The sequence below is a fragment of the Corvus brachyrhynchos genome, unplaced genomic scaffold, assembly GCF_000691975.1.
Source record: "Corvus brachyrhynchos isolate BGI_N302 unplaced genomic scaffold, ASM69197v1 scaffold279, whole genome shotgun sequence".
NCBI lineage: Eukaryota > Metazoa > Chordata > Aves > Passeriformes > Corvidae > Corvus > Corvus brachyrhynchos.
The window spans coordinates 6118439-6138294 of record NW_008246060.1 but is presented as its reverse complement, the minus strand read 5'-3'; the positions used below and the strand labels follow the sequence as shown (position 1 = coordinate 6138294).

The 19856-nt window shown below is 38.4% G+C and overlaps 1 protein-coding gene across 1 annotated transcript in view; it reads left to right on the top strand.

The window, feature by feature from the left end:
• Positions 1 to 11415: 11415 nt before the first annotated feature.
• GLUD1 (glutamate dehydrogenase 1) overlaps positions 11416 to 19856 on the top strand; it is a 17214-nt gene continuing 8773 nt past the window's right edge. Inside the window, exons 1-5 of the mRNA XM_017746423.1 lie at positions 11416 to 11498; positions 12338 to 12393; positions 13245 to 13308; positions 15130 to 15224; positions 19375 to 19554. Of these exons, the coding sequence (XP_017601912.1) occupies positions 11432 to 11498; positions 12338 to 12393; positions 13245 to 13308; positions 15130 to 15224; positions 19375 to 19554 (462 nt within the window). The 5' untranslated portion in view covers positions 11416 to 11431. The remainder of the gene's footprint in view (positions 11499 to 12337; positions 12394 to 13244; positions 13309 to 15129; positions 15225 to 19374; positions 19555 to 19856) is intronic.

Genomic DNA, 19856 nt, shown 5'->3' with positions numbered 1-19856 from the left:
AGGGAAACGTGGGAGCACCATGCTAGAAGTGCGTGCTCCAGTCGAGAGCTGGAGGAGCCACTGTCCCTTTACACTCAGCCTGCTGTGTTCGCGAAACCCTAATGCTCACACAGAAAATATCCGTACAGAAAAATAACAAGTGTTAATAACAAGTTAACTGTGTATCCAGTTACCGGCTGGATACATAGGAAGACAAAAGTGATTTTTCTAGAAGTAGCTAGCTCAGCATAGGTGAGCCCAACGACGTGCCAAGGCACCGAGAGGGTGATTCCCACTGGAGCTGAGCAGAGCTGGGCTCTCGTGGGATTGGCCGTGATCTCAGAGGAATCAGACCCCTTTTTAGTCTGGGATAGATGGCATTTCCTTGAAAAACAAATACAGATGTCTTTCAGCATAACTTACTCAAGAGCTCTGATCTTTATGGACATTTAAATATTGGAAACCATTTCAGGTGTGTGACTCAAACCAGAGCTTCTGTAGTCTGTAAACACATTTTTTTCAGAGTAAACCAGCTTTATGGTAAATAATGATGGTTACAGAAAGCAAGCGATTTCTTATAAATGAGGTCCTCTGACTTCAAGACTAGATTAGGAAGGGTGTTCTTAGGTAAATGTATTTGTAACAATCAGTTCAGCTGTTGTATATATATGACATAAGGATTTCTCTCTGCAGCACAAATAGTCTGTCCTGTTAATGTGATTCCTGACATTCCAAAATCAAATATGTATTGAGTGTCCTGTGACATGCTAAATTCTTACCCAAAAGAGGCTAACTCAGCTTTTGGTTGTTTACTTGAAGCAAGAGTTAGCATCAGACTTAGCTGTAGCTGAAGTTGGGTGTGGCTGAAGTTTACTCTGAGTAAAGCTACTATTCTATGCCATTGCTGTAATTTCTTTTAAAATACTGGTGACTATCACACCGCTGTTGTATCAGTGCTCCAGTTAAGTTACTCTTTGCTGCTGCTTACTGTTTGCTGTACAGCCTGTGTTACTCTTAAGATCCTCCTTGCATAACAAAATGCAGTCCAGTGACAAATGAAGTAATAAAATAGCATTAAATATGATAGCTTCTAATATTTCACATTAGTATTTCTCACAAGTGAAGGAACTAATGTTTACACAACAAATAATTATAAGATGCACTGTACATGAACAAAACCCACCAACTGGGTGATTGGACACCTTCTGTTCGGATACCTATATTTCTAAATCCTCACCAGAATTTCTTGATTTTTGGTGGCATTTGTTATGCCTGTCTGCACTCACACTGAAGCAAACACTGGAGCACTTATAGAAAGCTACAACTGCAGATTCTAAGACAATTGAAAATGACAGCTGAAGAAAGTAGGAGGTCTCAGTAGTTTGTCCCTTTCTTCATGTGCTGCTCCTCACCCCCTCTGGATTTAGGGAAGAAATTGCAAATGATATTTCCTTTCCATTCTTCAGCACAGAGATCATTAATGCATTTCACCTTCTAATGCTCTCTAAGAATTTGCTCGCTATCAGATGACAGATCTGGATTTGCAGTAAATTTAAATGGGATGCATGGTAAGAGTAGATTAATTGCTTGAAACCTGCTATGAAAAAGGTGTGAGGAAGTAGAACATTTCTACTTTAATGGCAAAGGAGTGGTAAAGATATTTCTGCATTTATAGTACATTTGATCCACCCAAAATGCACCAACAACTTGAGCTTTTGTGTAAAAGAGATTTTAAAACTAGAATCTTAGTACAATCCCACAGGGATAAAAGCACAAAGTCCAATGAAATACAACTCTGAATTCCATGTAACAGTATGAAATAGGGAAACTTGCTGAAGTGAGTGTCCCACACACTGTGGACCCCAGAGTCCAATGCAAGTAATTCACACCTTCTAGAAGCAGCAAGGGACATAAGCCCACCTTTTAAAAGAAGGGGTGAGTTGACAAGTGGAAGGCTTGCAAAGACATTAGGAGGAACACAGCTTCCAAATCTTTTCACATGCAGAACTGTGACCTTTAACTTTGCACTTCCTGAAAAGTAAAATTTAGTAAAACAGGGTTACCCATTCTGCTTTTTTTTTTTTTTTGGGAGTGTGTGTGTATATTTGGTACTAAGAAAGAAATGGTGTTTAGTTACTGCTAGGTGATTGCTAGCAAGTAGGGATGCTTTGTCATGTCTGTCATTCTTTCAAGGAGCATTGTGCTTTAAAAGCTCATCTCTTACATTTCTTGAGGTTTACATAAACTGAAGGATAAGAGATGCTGTTTAGAGAATATTAAATACTGTTCTGTATGCAGATTAGACAAATGGTCAAAGTACACTTTAAGATTCAAGTATGAAATGTAGGAGTATAAAAGTTTTTAGGTCTTTTAAAGGCTGTCCTCCTTCAACTGTTTCTAATTCTTTTCAGTACATTCATACCATAATAGTACATTAGCAATTGTGTGTTACTTCTGTATGCCTTTCTGTTTATAAGGGCATTTACAGATTTAACCATGAACTAATGAAGAATTTGTACTGTAAATCAAATTTTAAAATCTTGATTGAAATGCCCTAAACTTGGAGGCAGCTGAATTACTGAGAGTCTAAATAAACATTTTAATTATATACACTTTAGTGGCACCTTCTTATTTCTACTAAATGTTTGTAGTTAACAGTATAACATTTAGATGATGTTCCTTCTGTCAGAGATATCTTCAAATTCTTTGCTTGCTCATTCTCTTCTGGAGAATCCTCAATCCCTGTTTAGTGGTCCAGCCCAAATCTGGAAACTGTGAGACTCTAAATGCAAGGTTTACCTTTATAAATCTCACATGTGCATGCAAATGATACCTGCTGGTACAAACCAGCAGTTCCTTGACTAGTACTTCTGTACCTCTTCTGTGCTGCCTTCTCTTTTGCCTGCAGAGTAAAAATACCTCAGCAGGGTGAATGCGGTGAGAGGACTGCTTTGAAAATACAGGTCTTGAGTGGATGGATGGCTGTGGCCTGATGCAGCTGCATGAGGGCAAATCCAGGATCAGTCTTAGATTTTTTGTATATAGGCAAACTTCTACATCTTGGTGGGAAACTCGACTGTGATATTTCTATTCAAGAAGTACAATGCTCTTAATACCCTAGTTCTAACAATCAAAAGCATTGTTAATAAAAATAGGAGGTTATTTAAAGGCTTGTCCTACTTTCCTCTCTCCCCCCAAAGCACATGTAAGAACACAAGTCAGCTTGGTTGTGTTGGACATAGCTGTCACTACATGGTAGTGCAGGTGATTCTTCATTGGGTGAAGAAAAGTGCTTTTCTGGAAAAGAAGCATGAGGTACTGAAACATGCTTTCTTTTCAGTTTACAACTTTTGGGGATTTTCCACCTTATTGAGAGAACCCAGAAATAACACTTCTTGTAGGATCTTGTAGTGCTTACCTAATTGTTGTAGAAGTTAATCCTTAATTCTGCTTAGGGAGTTGCAAACCTTTGCAAATTGAGAAGGTGGTGATTCTTTTTCTTAGTGGTGCTTCTCTGCTGTACTTTAGGAATCTTTACAGAACAGTCATGAATATCCCCATTTACGTGGTAGGTCTTGCAGTATGTCCAGCATGCAAATCGAGGTTTTAAGGACTCCATTTTCTACAATGTAAGTGTTTGCTAAAAAGGAAAAATCATTTAGATGCCTCCTCATCCCATTGAGAATGTGGAATAAGCAGTTTTCTTGTGTGTTGGAGCTCAGGTAGCTTGCTCTCCAAACGTAGTATTTATGCAACTGGACTGATGCTGCCTGGTAGCTTAAGTAATGCTGTGGGTCACATCTCTCTTTCCTTTGCTGATGTGGTGACTTTCATGCCAGTGGTCAGCACTAACAGGAAACCACAGCTGTTCTTGTTCACTGCACTGACAGCTGCCTAAAGAAGTAAAACAAACCAAATACGATACAGGAAATGAGATGTCTGAATACAGATGACTTTGTTGGAAAGTACTCTGGCAGTTCTTACTTAACATAATAAACCTTTCTAGATAATTTCATCAGGTTCTGTGAAAGGTGTATAACTGGTTAAGCTGCTTTTTATGTGGTTGCTGATGGCTATTTATTGTTAATTGGTCACTTTCAGAAAACAAAATAAACTTACTGAATTCTTACCTGCTTAGTAGTATGGAAGTGATTCCATGTTTGTTAGGCGGCATTTACTATGGGAATAGTGCTGTTAAATGGTTTTAAAACTTTTTCAAGCCTTTCCGTGTTAACCAGCTGTTGAACAGGTCTGTTATAAATGAAACCAAGTGAATCAGAGCTGGAAACAGCCTAACTTGTGTTTGTACTTACCCAGATTGTTGTAACCAAGTCTCGGCTGCTTCCTCAGTTCAGAAAGGCTTTAAAACAGTCTTTAGTTCTGGACTAGATTTAGTATAACTTTTGCTTACAGAGGAATTTTGAAAAGCTTTGTCAAACATTACTTCAAAGTTCACTCTTTTATGTAAAGACAGATGAGTCTTACTTTATTTGTTCAGTTGTCTTGGAGGTGAATGAATCTGATTTCCTGTGTGGTGCTGCCTTGGCTGGTTAGTGGAAGGAGCTGTTCTGCACTACACAGCTTTCCTGTTGTCTGGTCTTAGCTGCTTTTATTCTGCCTGTCAGGATTTATCCTTCTCACTTGGCTCAAGAGTTCATATTAATGAGTTTCTTACTGCATAAGGTGACTTTTATTCATGCCACACTTGCTGCAGTTTTCCCATTGCAGAGGTCTAAGGTTGTCACTGATCTCAGTGCCCAGTCATAAAACACCCTCTGTAGCAGACATTATCTTGTTTAAAATAGTGTACATACATGATGATAGAAACCTTACTTGCAAAATAAAACCTGTACATGGCAGGAGTTGGATCAGTACAACCCCATGTGCTGTCTCAACATTATTTATGCATTTTCTAAGATGGTAAGTAAGGAGTAGTGCTATAAGGTATCTTCAATTCAGCAGAGCTGTTTATCTTGGGTTGAATTAGTGGCTTTGCTTTTTAAAAGCCATGTATGGGTGAAAGTTAAGAGGTTGTGTCTTTGACCCAAGAGTCTGTCAGAGTAAGACATGGAAATGTCTTACTCTATGGACCATGCAACAGATGGAACTATAACACGGGCCATCTGTAACCTGAAATAAACCTTGGAAACTGATCTAACTCCAAAGGAGTGTGAGAGGTTTATGGGGGCAAAACAAAGGTAATTAGCCTAATTGTGATAACACTTGCAGTGTTATAGCTAAAGCTTATACGACTGCCTTATTTTCGTAGAATCATTAAGACTGGAAAAGACCTCTAAGATTGAGTCCAACCTCTGACCAAGTTTTGTAGGTTTCTGTTCTCTTATTGTAGCTTATCTAACTTTACAATTAGTGCAACAGTGGATATACATTTAAATTGCAAATTTAAAAAAAATAAAGGAATGGGTGTCCTGTCTTTTACTGTCTTTTGATAAGCTAATTGCGATGTGAGCCGTGTCAGGTTTTTGTTTTTACCTCTGGTACTCTTGTAGGAGGCTATGCCTTGCTCTTTTGGCTGTGAATCTTTTTAGTCTAAGCTTTTTCATATAATCAGCTCATACCATTGGTGCAGTAGCCAGCTTTGTCCTTGATCTTAAATAGTTGTTTTGCCACTGTTGGCTCCTTGTCTATTTATAGAGAGATCATACTTCTCTCAGCATTGGGCTTTCTGCATAAACACGTGTTGGGGGGCGGTGAGGAGAGGAATCTCCTCTGTGATAGTCTCCCTCCTGTTCTCTGGGTGATCCTAGCAAGCACTTTTTTGTTGCATGAATTGCAACAGCTCCATCTTGTCAGGAATTAGACTCTTAAGAAGAGCATGGAATTTGCCTGCCTCATGTCAGCACTGTGGTGGCTTATTGTTTTGTAGCTCCTATGGCATTTGGACCAGCCAGGGCCAACTTGTGTGTTATTTCCACCCTCTGCACACACCCCCCTCTGCACATAGTAATAATATCTGTGTGGAAGCAGTTTACTGTATGTCCCTGTTTCTGTCCTTGTTGCTACAGTCTTGAGTGCACTTTAATGAGCGACCTAATCCTTTAGGTGGGGCTGAGGTAGTTCTATAGGTGAGAGACTTTATTTCATAGCCATGTTCTAACTGCGTAAATTCATGTACGATTTGCTTGCCTGGTAGTGTACTAAATTTGCTGTATTCATACTTAAAACACTAAGTCTTATGAATGCACCAGAGATAATTTTTGAATAGAGAATATTCTTGGCTTTTCTCAGCATGGATTGAAATAAACATATATGTTTCTGCATGTTTCAAGTGCAGCTTATTAAAAACATACAATAAGTGGTATCCTGAAGTACTCTGTCTGGCTGAGTACCTTGTGGTCATTTTATACATACTGGTACTTAAAGCAGCATGGTAGGATGTCTCTATAGGGGAATGTCTGTCCTGCCCCAGCTTTATAGCTGGCTAGTGCTGTATAGGAAGAGATAAATATTTTTATCTCCTCCCTTGGCAGTTAGTGAATTGAATTTAGGAATTAGTAGTTCTTGTTGCTGATTGGTGTATGGTGTTCTTGTTTTCCAGTACTGAATTACTCATCTTGCTTTATTAGGTTTATCTGGAATTTCCTTGTCTTCAGTAGTTACAAATTGGTCACTGTGCTGTTTACCACACTTTCCCAATGGTTAAATAAGGCTCAGCATTCTCCTTCTAGGGAAGGCTGGATTGTTTTTCTGAATCTGGAAAAATGTATGTGTTCTGAAAGAATCTAAGAATTGCTTGGATGATCTGTCCCTACTGAGTTAGGTGTCAGTGATTACTTTGATAGTAGTACAGTCATAATTGCACTTGCTTACTTACCAAACATGAAAATATTATACATAATCCACAGTTAAAACATTGAGGAACTAAGGCACTGCAGTAAGTGCTGGTTTATGGATTTTGCGGAATCCATAGGTGAACATCTATACTGAAGCTCCTTCAGACCGTGGACTTACACTCAAGCTTTTGCACAGGGTCAGGCAAGCTGCTAACCCACAGAGCTACTGCAGAATCCAGTGTTGCTAATTGGAAGGTTAACATGCTTGTGGTCAGTCCTAGAAACTTCCAAAGGAGATCATGACATCTGTGTTGCTGAGTGCTGTGTGGGTAGTGTAGGATAGCTGCTGCTCTGGAAGGCTTCCTTTGATGAGCAAGCACTTTGCAAATAGAGGTGAGCAGAACAAATGCACCATATTAACAGGAATTGTCATCTGTAAAGGACCCAAATTAGTTCCAAAGTCCACAAGATCATCACAACCAGAAGAAAACACCAAAGTCAAAGCAGGATAAAACTCTCAGTTAGATATTAATAATTTAGACTGAGATGCAAATGTGTTCCAGGTTCTGGGGAACTTGAGAGACTTACTAAGATTTGAAAGATATTTAGTGCGGGAGGAGTAGTTTACCAAGTGTTTTGCACTGAACTGTTGCTATGGCAACTGTTTAGTTTTTGAGAGTTTGAATACCTCGTGCTCGTTAGTGGTGGGGGCATACGTAGGTACTACCATTTAGGATCACTGCACTGGAAGCTCGGAAAATAGTGACACTACCTTCCCTAAATAGCTTTGTAGGCGTATGAGAAAGGCAGTAGTCATCCTAGAAAAGCTGGTGGTTCTGTACACCACGTTTTCTAAGGAAGCATCATAAACACACTGAACATCACAGAACATACTGAAATCTCTGCAACGTAAAATCTAGTAGGATGTATAACCAGTTTTCTTGGAAATCAAGGTCTTTGTTATGTGCATGTTAGTACACTCCTTGCTACAAAGTGATAAAATGATTAAAATGATAACTGACTGCTGTTACTATACAATCCAAAGTAGCCTTGCTGATGATGACTACTTTGATGTGTATTCAAAAAACACTGTGTTTCTAGCGCTTTCTACCTTCATTTGGAAAAGTGAAAATTAGTCCATAGCATCTATTTAAGAAGCTAAGCTTAAATCATGAGCAAACAATTACTGGGCTTAGTGCAAGCGGTAACTAGAGTGAAGTATAATACAGGTCATAAAAAAGAAGTTTTAAAACCATAAACACAGCCATGTGATGATAAAGCCTTCTCTTTATACTGACCAATACTAAAAAAAATTTAAATTAAAACGTTTCCTCATCCTGAAGCTGTTGTGCATAGAAAAACAAAGTCTCTCTTAGCATACTGTTTAACTTCTTGGGGCGTGGTAAGGAAAGAGAATTCTCAACTAGAACAAGAATTCATATGTTTTCCAATGAAAAGTATTTTCCATGGCAGTGAGTCATACTGTAACTTGAGGCTTTCTTCAGGCTATTTTTTGTAGCTAGTTTGCTGTAAAAGGCACAAGTTTCCAGAGACTTTCTGCGTGGGACTTGCCAGGGCTTAAAAAAATTACAATCTTGCTACCTAACAGTAACTTCTGTTTGCTTTTATGTAGTGGGAACCTTAAAAAAAAAAAAAAAAAAGCCAAAAAACCAAACCCAGTATTTTATCTGTGCATATGGTCCATTTTTAGACTCAGGCTATTGAATGCATCGTAACACTGCCAAAGCAGTCATACCAAATGCGTGGCAATACTCCTGCCAAATTAGGAAGCTGTCAAACTAAATTTCAATGATGTCCAAATAGAATAGAAATTAAGTATGTCTTTTATCTTTGTGCATCCGCTTGCAGATGGAATGTACAGCATTCTCAGATGCCTGCTTCTCATCAGTCTTAACAGCTTAGCACAAATAACTTCCCTGTCAAGAGGTGATCCTCTTGTAGAGTAATTACAATTCCTGGAAAACAGTAACTGGCTGAACTGTGAAAAGGAATGAAATGTTACCGCATCTTAAATGTTATGTGCTCCTGCCAGGAAAGGGAAAAATTCATCACACCTGTCAGGGAACCTGGGATCACACCCTGAACTCCGCCTAATGGGAGATTTTACCACATAAACTAGAGAAGAATGACTAGTAAAGTCAGCACAGCTCTCAGAATTGACTAATCTTCCACTTACGAAGATAAAGCCAGCAGTCAAGCCATTTCAATTACAACTGTTTAAAAGCCTGGGAAAAAAGTTAAACCTTATTCAGAAATACAAAGTTGTCCAGAAAAGAACAGTTTTAGCCTCAAGTCCAAAGGTTTTTTGTGTTCTGGTATAGGTACATGGCTGACAAATAGGCAGCTCAGTTGAAAACCTGTCAGTACTTTTTTAGTCTTGGGGCTTTTTCCCTATTTACCTTGATATGAAAATGTAATATTTATTGCATCAAAGTTTGTAGTAATCCTTGACTGTAATACAAGGAACCAGAGATCTAACTGTTTTACATGCACTGGAGTACATGCACTAGCACTTCTAGTTGAAGTGCTGCTTGTTTACCTCTTCAGAGCCTATCTTCCATATGATTTGCAGGAGAGGCTTCCCTCTCTTTTTGTATTTTGTTTCTCTCTTTAAACTGTACAAGATCACTATCCCTAAGTATTTAGTCTCCTTGCTCCTTTTCATATATCAATAAACAACATTTTGTGTGCCTGCAGGAGTACATTTATAGCAAAACTGCTTTGTATACACAACTTCAAAGTTTAAATAAGTATATGGGTTGAATAAATACACAGTGATACAGTTCAGCTGGGGGTGGAGGGGCAGAGTTCACTTCTGGCCAACACAGACTGTGACTTCAAACTTGACTGGCTTGAGCAATACTCAAATGAGACCTTTCCCCAGAGTACCTGTTCAACCAAGAGGTATGATCTCCCCAGACAGGACAGCCAGTGCCATAGGTAGTGTTTGCTCTTGCTCAGAGCTTGACAGAAGGATAACTGCTCCTCTGAAGGATCAGAGTAAGACATTAAAAAAAACCCAAAACACATTTATGTTCTAACTTTGACTGGTCTTTTGGGTTCTGATAGGTTCCACTTAAATTTTGAATATTCCTATGGGAAGGATATTGAAAGCTCAGACATTAACTCCTTGCAGCTACCTAAGTCAGAAACTACTTGGTTTGCTTTTGTAGACCACCCTTCCCCCATATACACAATAATTCTGTTCTGCAGAGGCATGGTGCTTTCTTTTACTGATTGAACTCACATAAGAAAGCAGCACTTGGCTCTCAGCTTTAGTTGAGCAGCACTTAGTTCCTTTGAAACTGGGATTGTTTCCAGAGCATTCAGGAATCGCTTTCATAGCAGCACAGTGCTTTAGTTTGGATAATGTATGCTGGCCTTTTTTCACTCCTGAGAACTTGAATATTGTCTTCTCTTTACATAATAGGAAATTTGTGGTGCCATGTTCTGGCATCTAAAGGACACTCTGTGCCTGCTACAAACCACCGTGCAACTTTCACAACCTCCAGCCAAAGATTTGGGGAGTAGAGATGGGAATAACAAGTTATTCATGGCTCTGTTGTATGCTTAGGTAGGAGAAAATTGGATAGAAACAAACATACAGCTGGAGGACCTTTTTGGCTTTGGCCATGTGACTGTGGGCATATGTTGGTCTTAAGCATCATGTTTAGGCTTCTCTAGTTCTCTATATCTGCCCTGTCAGTTTGGTTAAATATTTCCTACTCTGCAACTACCTTCAGAATACACGAATCTTGAGTTCAATCAATTTATTGGATTTTTCCATTTTTCAGAAGACTGGTAAGAGTCAGGCAGGTGAAAGATCTCCTTACCTTTGTGTAACCATTTTTTACTCAGTTTTGAACTGCCTGGAATGCTGGGCTCACCCATTTTGCATCTGAACTGCTATCAGCACTTAACAAATTGAATTTGCATTTGTCAGCACACACTTGCAGCCCTGCTGAATGACTTGGTGCAGGGAATGCAGGTATGCATTGGCTTCCATGTGGGTGTGGGTAGGTGGCCTGGTCCCACAAGCTTGCTGGTGTAGAGCTATTCGCTCAAAATGTTATGAAAAAATTAGAACTAGCAGAGTGCTCTGTTGCTTTTTGTGTTGTGGCTGTGCCCTAGCAGCCAGGGCCTTGAAGCCAAGACTTAGAACTTAACAGGAACTTGTATTACTCTGTCAAAAAGACCTTGATTGTAACCTGTACGTTAAGTTATGTTCAGGAACAAAGTTAATCTTGTATATACGGTGAAAGAAGTCCAAAGCTAAAGATCTTGTGGAATGCTGAAGGGCTTTATCAGCCTTTTGAAAACTCTGCTCTTAGTTACCTGTCATCTTGATTCATCTTTCTCACAAGGAATAGTCCCCTTTTTCCCCCAAGACTGAGTGTTGCCATTAAACGACTTCATAGAAAGTTACTGAAGTCTTGAATTTCTGCTACATAAAAGATAGATATTTAAGTAGGGGAACAGGGTCTTGTTCTTCACCTCTTAAAGTAAGTTGATAAATGAGATACTTACGTGTTAAAGGTTGTTGGTGTAGAATTAACTTTCCCAATTTATAAATACTTATGAAGTTTAGTGAATTCCTATTTTTTTCTTGTGTGTCTTTTGCAGGTATTCGCTATAGTATGGATGTTAGTGTGGATGAAGTGAAAGCCTTAGCTTCTCTCATGACATACAAATGTGCTGTGGTTGGTAAGTGTTAATTGTTCAAGCAAGATTTCAATCTTGAATTTCAATCACTACTGATGTAATTACATAAAAAAAGAACACATGAAGGATTAAAATGAATTTCAGACAGTAATCTCTAACTTAAATCTGTAGCAAGATGGGAAAAATCTATAGTGACCAAAATAATAATACATATTCCCTCTGCTGTTACTGAAGATACTTAAATACGGTTGCATTTTCATTTGAAAAGTCCAAATTCTGCTAATTACCGTCTCCCATAAAAAGTACTGCACCTTGAACTCAAATTCAAGTACAACAAACTTGGATTAGTAGGGGACTAATTTTAGGGGGAACAGATGGAGGCTGTAAAGGATTCAGGCAGGGGAGCTGCGGAGAGAGAAGGATTAAATTCCTTTATGGGTTATGAAGAAGTATAATTTGTACACAGCTACTAAATTGTAGAGGCGTTTAGACAGAATCTGCACATTATGTGTAAGAAAAGAAATTACTTTCCTGATGTATATAGACACACTTCGGACTTGCAAAGTAAAAGTTTTGAGCTAAACCAGTAAAATTTAAATGATAAAACTTAATATTTCTAAAGTGTCAAGGACAAGAGATATTTAAGCATAGAAAATTTAAATAATGAACTTTTGAGTTTCAAAGACCATTTTCGAAGTGCCTTGAAAGATCTCCCATTTTTATAAGAGTACCTAGATCAGATCATAGCTTACACTTGAGAAACCATAAACGCAGCAAAACCAAAATCACTGCTAAAATCAAAGATATAATTACACTTATTTCTCATGTCTTCTGCCTTTATTGTTGAAAAAGTAAAATGATTTTCCTTTGCATTCTTGTAGATGTGCCATTTGGTGGGGCAAAGGCTGGTGTCAAGATCAATCCCAAGAACTACACAGTAAGCCTAATCATAGATAAAAATTCAGTTATCTGCAATACTGAAGCCAGCCAGTTAAAAAAGCTCTTCTAAGGGCATTATTGACCACTTAAAATCTCCTGCCACTTCTGCCTATGTAAAGGCTGAATGTAGCCTGTGCATGCAATAGGTAGGAAAAGAATTTTTGAAAGGTCTGTGTTTCAGAGGTGGAATACTTCAATTACTTAACTTTTTTTTTTCTGAAAATCAGGATACTACAAATAATTTGGAACCTGAATTTTTTTTAAGTTGATATTGTTAATAAAATCTTAAATTAAGTTACTCTTAGAAAAAAAAGGTAATGTTTTTGTTTATTTTGACGAATAGTTTTATGCTCCATTAAACCATTCTGTGCAGTGTTCCAGTGTGAATAATAACTAACTTGGATTATAAAAGGTTTACTGCAGGCTTGCCTTCTTGCCCTAATTAAAACAACTTGTCCAGAGAGGAATACTAGAATACATAACAGATATTCTAAGTTCAAAGCTCCTGTAAGGATTTGTGCGAAGTCGTTTGGCTGTGTTGATTACACACCTGGCAGGGCCAGCTCTTGCTGGCTCACGCAGGATATCAGATTTGTTTGCTGGAAATCTCTGCAAAGGGCACAGGTGGTTCTTCCTGGCATGGATCAGAATGTATGGAAAGAAAGCCCAGTGTTTCTTGTGCTGCCTGAATACCAACGGTCTGCTGGGGAGTGGCATATAAATTACATAAATTATGAATCATCCTTTCTTCTAAAAGAATAGAGCGTTTCCTTATGCTTGGGCTAAGTTTGAGCAAATACTCCTAAACACTAATGATTTCTTCTGATGTTTATTGCGTTTTCTCTATAGGACAATGAATTGGAAAAGATCACGAGAAGGTTTACCATGGAGCTGGCAAAAAAGGGCTTTATTGGTATGTCGGGCAGCTTTACTACTCAAATTTAGAAGCTTGATTTATTGTGCACTGGCAGTTCCTATTAGTTAATATCCTTAAATAACAGTATTTTTGAGAACTGTAAACAATTTAAATAGAGAACTTTCAGCAAAGAGCCACAAAGAATTGAGTCATTGCATCTTCATGCATTTTTTAGGGAAATATCTTAACTTTTTGTGATGGCTGTTCTGCTATGAGAAGCCACAAAAGCTGAGGTCACAGTATCCAAAATGAATCACATTTATCTCAGAGTTAGATCATAAAATTGTGACCATATTTGTTGCAGTTTTAATCTCTAATAGCAAACTCCTCACTGTTACTGTTTCCTGTAGTCTCAGTTGAGGCTTTTGGCAGATATCTGAGGAAAGAGAGGAAGGAAATAGAAGATCCACCCCAGCAAAAGTTGATGGCTTCACCCATGGCAACCAGAGGCTGCAAGGGAAGCGTAGGCAAGAAGCACAGGAGCCTGTTGTAACAGAACCTCAGCTCAGTAATGTTAGTAGGGGCTTCATTCAGACTCAGCCCTGAGTTGTTCTGGTAGCTTTGCTGTCTGGACATCTCCTCTGCAGAAAGCTGGATATTACCAGCTCAATTTTTAATTAAAGGGAACAGCTTTACCCAGAGAAGGTTCTTATGCGAATAAATAACGAGGTGTGTAACTGGTTAAAGGTCTGTCATGTATTCCTGATATCTAACTGCCTTGGGAATGTCTGTCCTTTTATCTGCATTTTCTTGCTCTTCAGCCAGAGTATTTATCATCTAAATTAAGCTCCTTTATAAACACACTTACTGATGTTACGTGTGACTAGGGCTTTACTATACACAATGCCAGCTATAGTGATAGTTCAGTGACAATTAAAATGGTTTGGTAAACTTGTCTTCCTTTTTGGCTCTCTAGTTGGTGCTACACAACTTTTACAAACCTTTCTAAATTACTTAGAAAAAATTGTTAGGGGCAGAGTTGCATTTAAAATCCTGATTAGCAAGTCTCTATAATCTTAAATAGTCTGGGGAAATACTATTTTTAGCTATCTACAAAAAACAGATTTTTTTTTTTTATTTCAACAGATGTGTAAAACTTCTTTTAAAGTTTTATTTCATCAATAAAGAGAAATGAAACCTTTCTTGAAGGAAGCAGTAAAATGAAATGCATGTGCTATGGTGCAATGACTAGGAACAACCTGCCTGCAATTTTTGAACTCACCCAGGAACAGAAAGGAAATTCTTATGCAGAAGAATCCAATCAATGTCACAGTATATAGAAATCATACCTAGATAGCAAAAAAAACCCAAACCACTTTTGGTGCACTGTCCTGCTCCGACTTTTTATTGACAAATTAGCCTTCACCTCTTATCAAATGGCTTATGTAAAGGTTGGGGGTTTTGACAATAGTGTAGAAAGGTATGATACAGCATCTAAAACTGCACTGAAGCCAGAAGAATGTGTTGCTTGCATAATAAACTGAGGATTAAATAGGAAAACAGTTCTTCTCTGCCAAAAAAACCCAAACCACTTTTGGTGCACTGTCCTGCTCCGACTTTTTATTGACAAATTAGCCTTCACCTCTTATCAAATGGCTTATGTAAAGGTTGGGGGTTTTGACAATAGTGTAGAAAGGTATGATACAGCATCTAAAACTGCACTGAAGCCAGAAGAATGTGTTGCTTGCATAATAAACTGAGGATTAAATAGGAAAACAGTTCTTCTCTGCCAAGGCCTGCACAGTTCCCAAGGGAATAATGATTGAAAATAACAATTTGTGTTTGATCCTTAAGAGCTGTTTTCACTGTTGCCAACAGGACCTGGTGTGGATGTGCCTGCTCCTGATATGAGCACGGGGGAGAGGGAGATGTCCTGGATTGCTGACACCTATGCCAGTACCATAGGACACTATGTAAGTCTTGAGCAGAGGCTTTCAAGCAGAAAACCTGCCTAATCATATCAATTTGTTTACTTATTGGATCTAAAAATATTCTTGCAAACTGTGACAGCTTCAGTGGTGTGAGGATTTTAGGGTACAGTAAAGGAAAAATAGCTTTAAGGATAATATTCTTACACTAGCCTTAAAAGAATCTTGTCTGATACAATACTGACTGCAGCTGACACTGTTTTTAAAGGTATATGGTCTAAAATTGGTTTCTATGTCTATCAGTTTCCTCTGTTTTTCATTGGTACTATAATTATAATCTAAAGTTGTTAACTGATAACTGAATTTACAAGTTTTATTAAAGAAATGCTCATGTTTTTGTACATTCAAGAGACCATGAAAATTAAGTTCACACTATTGGTATAACTTGTAAAAGTTGTAAGGTTCTCTGCAGTCTCCTAGAAGTAACAGGTATTCATTGTGGACTTCAGCAAATTCTCCAAAATGTAAACCAAAAGAGCACTGACATAATTTCTAGCCCAGGAGGCAATTAAAAAAAAAATTCAAAGTTTTTAAAAATTACTTTTTAATGCTAGCCCTTAGTTTGGCCTTTGTCCTTATGTCAGTGGGGTTATTTGTACCTGACTGTTAACCAAACACTTTTGCTGTATACTTTTGACAGGTCAGTTAAAAGAAAAATATATTGTAGATAACTTATTTGTTAGTAGCTGTGTATTAGTGTGTTAATGTGCTAATCTATTGCATGTTAGCCTATCCCAGCTCCTTTGGAAACAAAAAGACTCTTTCCTTGTACTTTGTGCAGTCCCTTCCAGCAGCTCTCCTGAAATACAGCAGGGTGTATGCCTCCAGTAGAAGGGCATTAGTGCCACCCACCACGTGCCTCTCTCTGGCACATCTGCTCAAGACCTGCCTGGCTGTCCTCCCACAGTCTCTTGGCACAAGACTTGTCTGAGGCTTTGAACAATAGGAGGTGGAATGGCACAGGTTATTCTAAGTCTGAAATACAGTCTAAGGTATTTTATGGAAGGAAAAAAGGAATGCTTGAGGAATCAGCTGTGGCATGCTGATTAGTTGAGGTAAATCACATTTACACAGAGCTCTCCCTCAGGGGTGTCACTGTAAAACATTACTTGGTTTTTGCCATTCACATAGGTAAATATTTTAATAACAACTTGAAATCTGATAAAAAGCCAAAATTATGACTTCAGAAGGACTTCAACATGCAGAGTGGCAACTAGTTCCCTCAGTCAGAACTTGAAATTTTAGCTTATAACAAAACTACTGCCTCAAAGCATTGTAAGTTTTAACTCATTGCGCTAAAATGTGTATTTCACTGTGATACAACAGCGCTGTATTATTAAGACTGACAATAAGGATCACAGCAAGTGACCTGCTTTGAGATTTGTTGTACTGAGGAGCTCTCATACAGTCTTATACAAAAGCTCCAGTTTTTTAAAAATTAAACTAAGCACTGATAAGAAGTTTTCAAATGGCTAAAATTCTTTCCACTTTGTCATCTCACCTTATTGTATAGTCCTACACATTCTCATGATTCCATGACAAAAGAAAACAAAATAACTACTGAGGATTAAAATTTGAATTATGCTACAACAACTTCTTTTAGACTCTCTCTGTATGGCAGTATCTTATTGAAAAAGAAAAAAACCTGAGAGGATTCAGGAACATTTTTCTGAAAAGTTAATTAAAAAATGGAAATTGAGGGGGGCGGGGAAGGGAAGTTAGTTTACTTAATTTTGTTGGGTTGCGTGTTTGTATGCCCAAGAGAGAGTGGTAGCCACAGTGGAACTCCAGAGCTATTGTAGAGAATGACCAGGTATGGAGAAGGAAAGTGAGAATTCTGACAAGGCTATAAAAAGGGCAATAAGCCATCAAAACCAGTTTTTAGAGGAAGATGTTTCAGATAGCTATCTGATTGGGGCACCAAGAGCAAAAATAAAGGTGGTTAAGGAATACTGAAAAGATTAAAGTGACCATGGGCGAAGAAGGGAACTAAGAGCAGAAAATGAACAAGGAACAAAAGTGAAACAAGCTGTGATTGCAAACATGGAGGGGACTACATTCAGTGGAGTGGAAAGATGACTCTGGTGAGAGGGATCTGTCTGAGAAATCTACAGACCTGATGGGTCTGTGCTTGCACACTGCACACAGCTGTGTTCAGGGAGTTTCAAGTGGAAAGGATAAATCAAATAACAGATATAAACAGATAAGGGAAGTTTGCTCAAAATCTAACATACAGAGCCAGGAAGCTGGAGAGACAGGGAGAATGTTATTGCAGAGGAAAAGGGGTTAAGAAAGGAGCAAAATTTAGTCATGTTCAGACGCTAAGTTCATAAGCTACCAATGCTGGTATAGGAATCTTTCATGCTAGCTCTAAGCTATTTTCCAAGGTTCTCATTAAAAGCCATGCTCTTTGGCTCATGATGTGTTAAAAATTTTTGTTTATTGACTTGAAACCAAATATTTTAGGACTTTGACATCAGCTGTGGTTTTTATATGTGACTTTAAGAAGACCTGGATCTGTCCTCACCTCATGTCCTGTTTTCCTGACAAACCATGCAAGTTGTTAATAACTACCATGTTAACTGTTCCAGAAAATCCATCTGAAGTTTCTGGATCACTGAATTATATATGGCTAAAGTTTTTTATTAAATTAATCCTTTCCGCTCTACTGTACTTCCTGACACAATCAACTGACTTCAGGTACACAGGAAGGGACTTTGATAAATACATTCTTAGGTACAGTGGGAGGCTGTATTTCTTCAAGTATTTATAAAACACGTTTCCTCTTTTGTGAATGCACGAAGCACAAAGCATAGTTTAACACTATATAACAGAGTAAAAACCTGAAAGTCCATCGAAATACCAGGCCAAGTCATTCCAAGAAAACACCCCTGCCAGTCTTGCTTACAGTTGATACGCCACCAGGGGGAGCATACAGCTTATGGAGAGCAGCGAGCTGTATTTTGGGACGCTGAATTAGGAATTCTGTGGCAAGCCCAGCATCTCTTCTACCGTTCTTTAAGAAGGTTGTATGTTAACTCACTATGGTTTTCAAACAGTAAATAGTTTTAGTCTTCATTATGGCTCTAGTCTCCTCCACAGCCATTCTGCCTCCAATTACTTTTGTCTGCTCCTTTCCTTCCTCTCACCAAGCATCCTGCACTCACACCACAGGCATGCAAATGCCTTTGGCACAAGGGATGGAGCAGAGGGAGCCTCCCAGTGAATGTGTGGCTGGTGGAATGGAAACCCATCCGGCTGCTGGCAGACTCATTTCAGTGGATTCTCTTTCATCCCTACTCTCTCAATTTGTGTTGGAAGCCAAGCCACCATGTGACTGTGCTCCCAGGGTGTGGGAGCATGGGAACCACTGGTGACAGAAGAGGGAGGTCCAGTGGAAGAATTTCTTTCAAGTTATAAAATTCCAATTGGAAAAATCAGCTATGGTTTTAAATAGCTATTTTATCTTGGCTAACTGTCTGGGAAACTTAATTTTATTGCCACCAAGTTAAGAATAGAGGCTTGATTGTAAGTGCTGCTTTTCTGCATAAAAGTAGTAAATACCCAACTTTTCCTATACGGCCTTCAAAGTGCAGGTTTTCTGCTGAGATAGAGCATCCCCATATTCTGACTACAGACCTAATACATTGTTTTGTAATTGCAAAATAACTGAATTTGTTATAAGGGAACACTTAACACTGTTTAAAGATTATTAAAAGCCAGTTCAAGGATATGTCTGAGCCCTTAAAAAAATTAAGACGTCAGAAGTAATGATGTAAAGAAATTGTGGGTGTAAATAGGAGCTGGCTCTGAGAAATATTCCTCAAAGCTTGATTTGTCTGTTTGTGTATGTCACCATGATACACAAAGTGAAGTTAACATACACACTTAGGAGACAACAAAAAATCACAGACTATATCCACTATGGCATTACACACCTTTCCTGACAGAGTATTCCAAGGTGTTCACACAAAGTGAGGAAGGAAATCATCTTTACAAACTAAATGCATTTAAGTTATATCTTGTTCTGACTCTTACAATTTCTGTTTTCCCTTATGTCTAAAGTGTACAAAACTTCTGTTCCAGCTGTTTTTTGATTAATTCCATGTCTCATGAGTCCTTTGTTTTTTTACAGGACATTAATGCACATGCATGTGTAACCGGTAAACCCATCAGCCAGGGTGGGATCCATGGACGTATATCTGCAACTGGTCGTGGTGTCTTCCATGGAATTGAAAATTTTGTTAATGAAGCATCATATATGAGCTTATTAGGAATGACTCCAGGATTTGGAGATAAAACATTTGCTGTTCAGGTAACTTTTTTTCCTTGGACTGTAGGAAAAGAAATAGTGCACAGATTTTCAGTTGAGCTGTTTTTAAAATAGGCTGTAGCCCTTATAACCTGAGAGGGCTTTAAAAGTTCCAAGTTAACCTTTACTCTTAAACTTCAGAAATGTTTTTCAGGCAACACAGGTGTCCTTTATTCTGGACTGGTTTTTATAAACCGAACTTTCAGTTGCACTCTACAGGCACAAAGCCAAATCTCCAGTCTTTATGATCTTGTAAGCTGCAAACACCAAAATGAAACACTGTTACAGGAGTTCTTTAAACTACA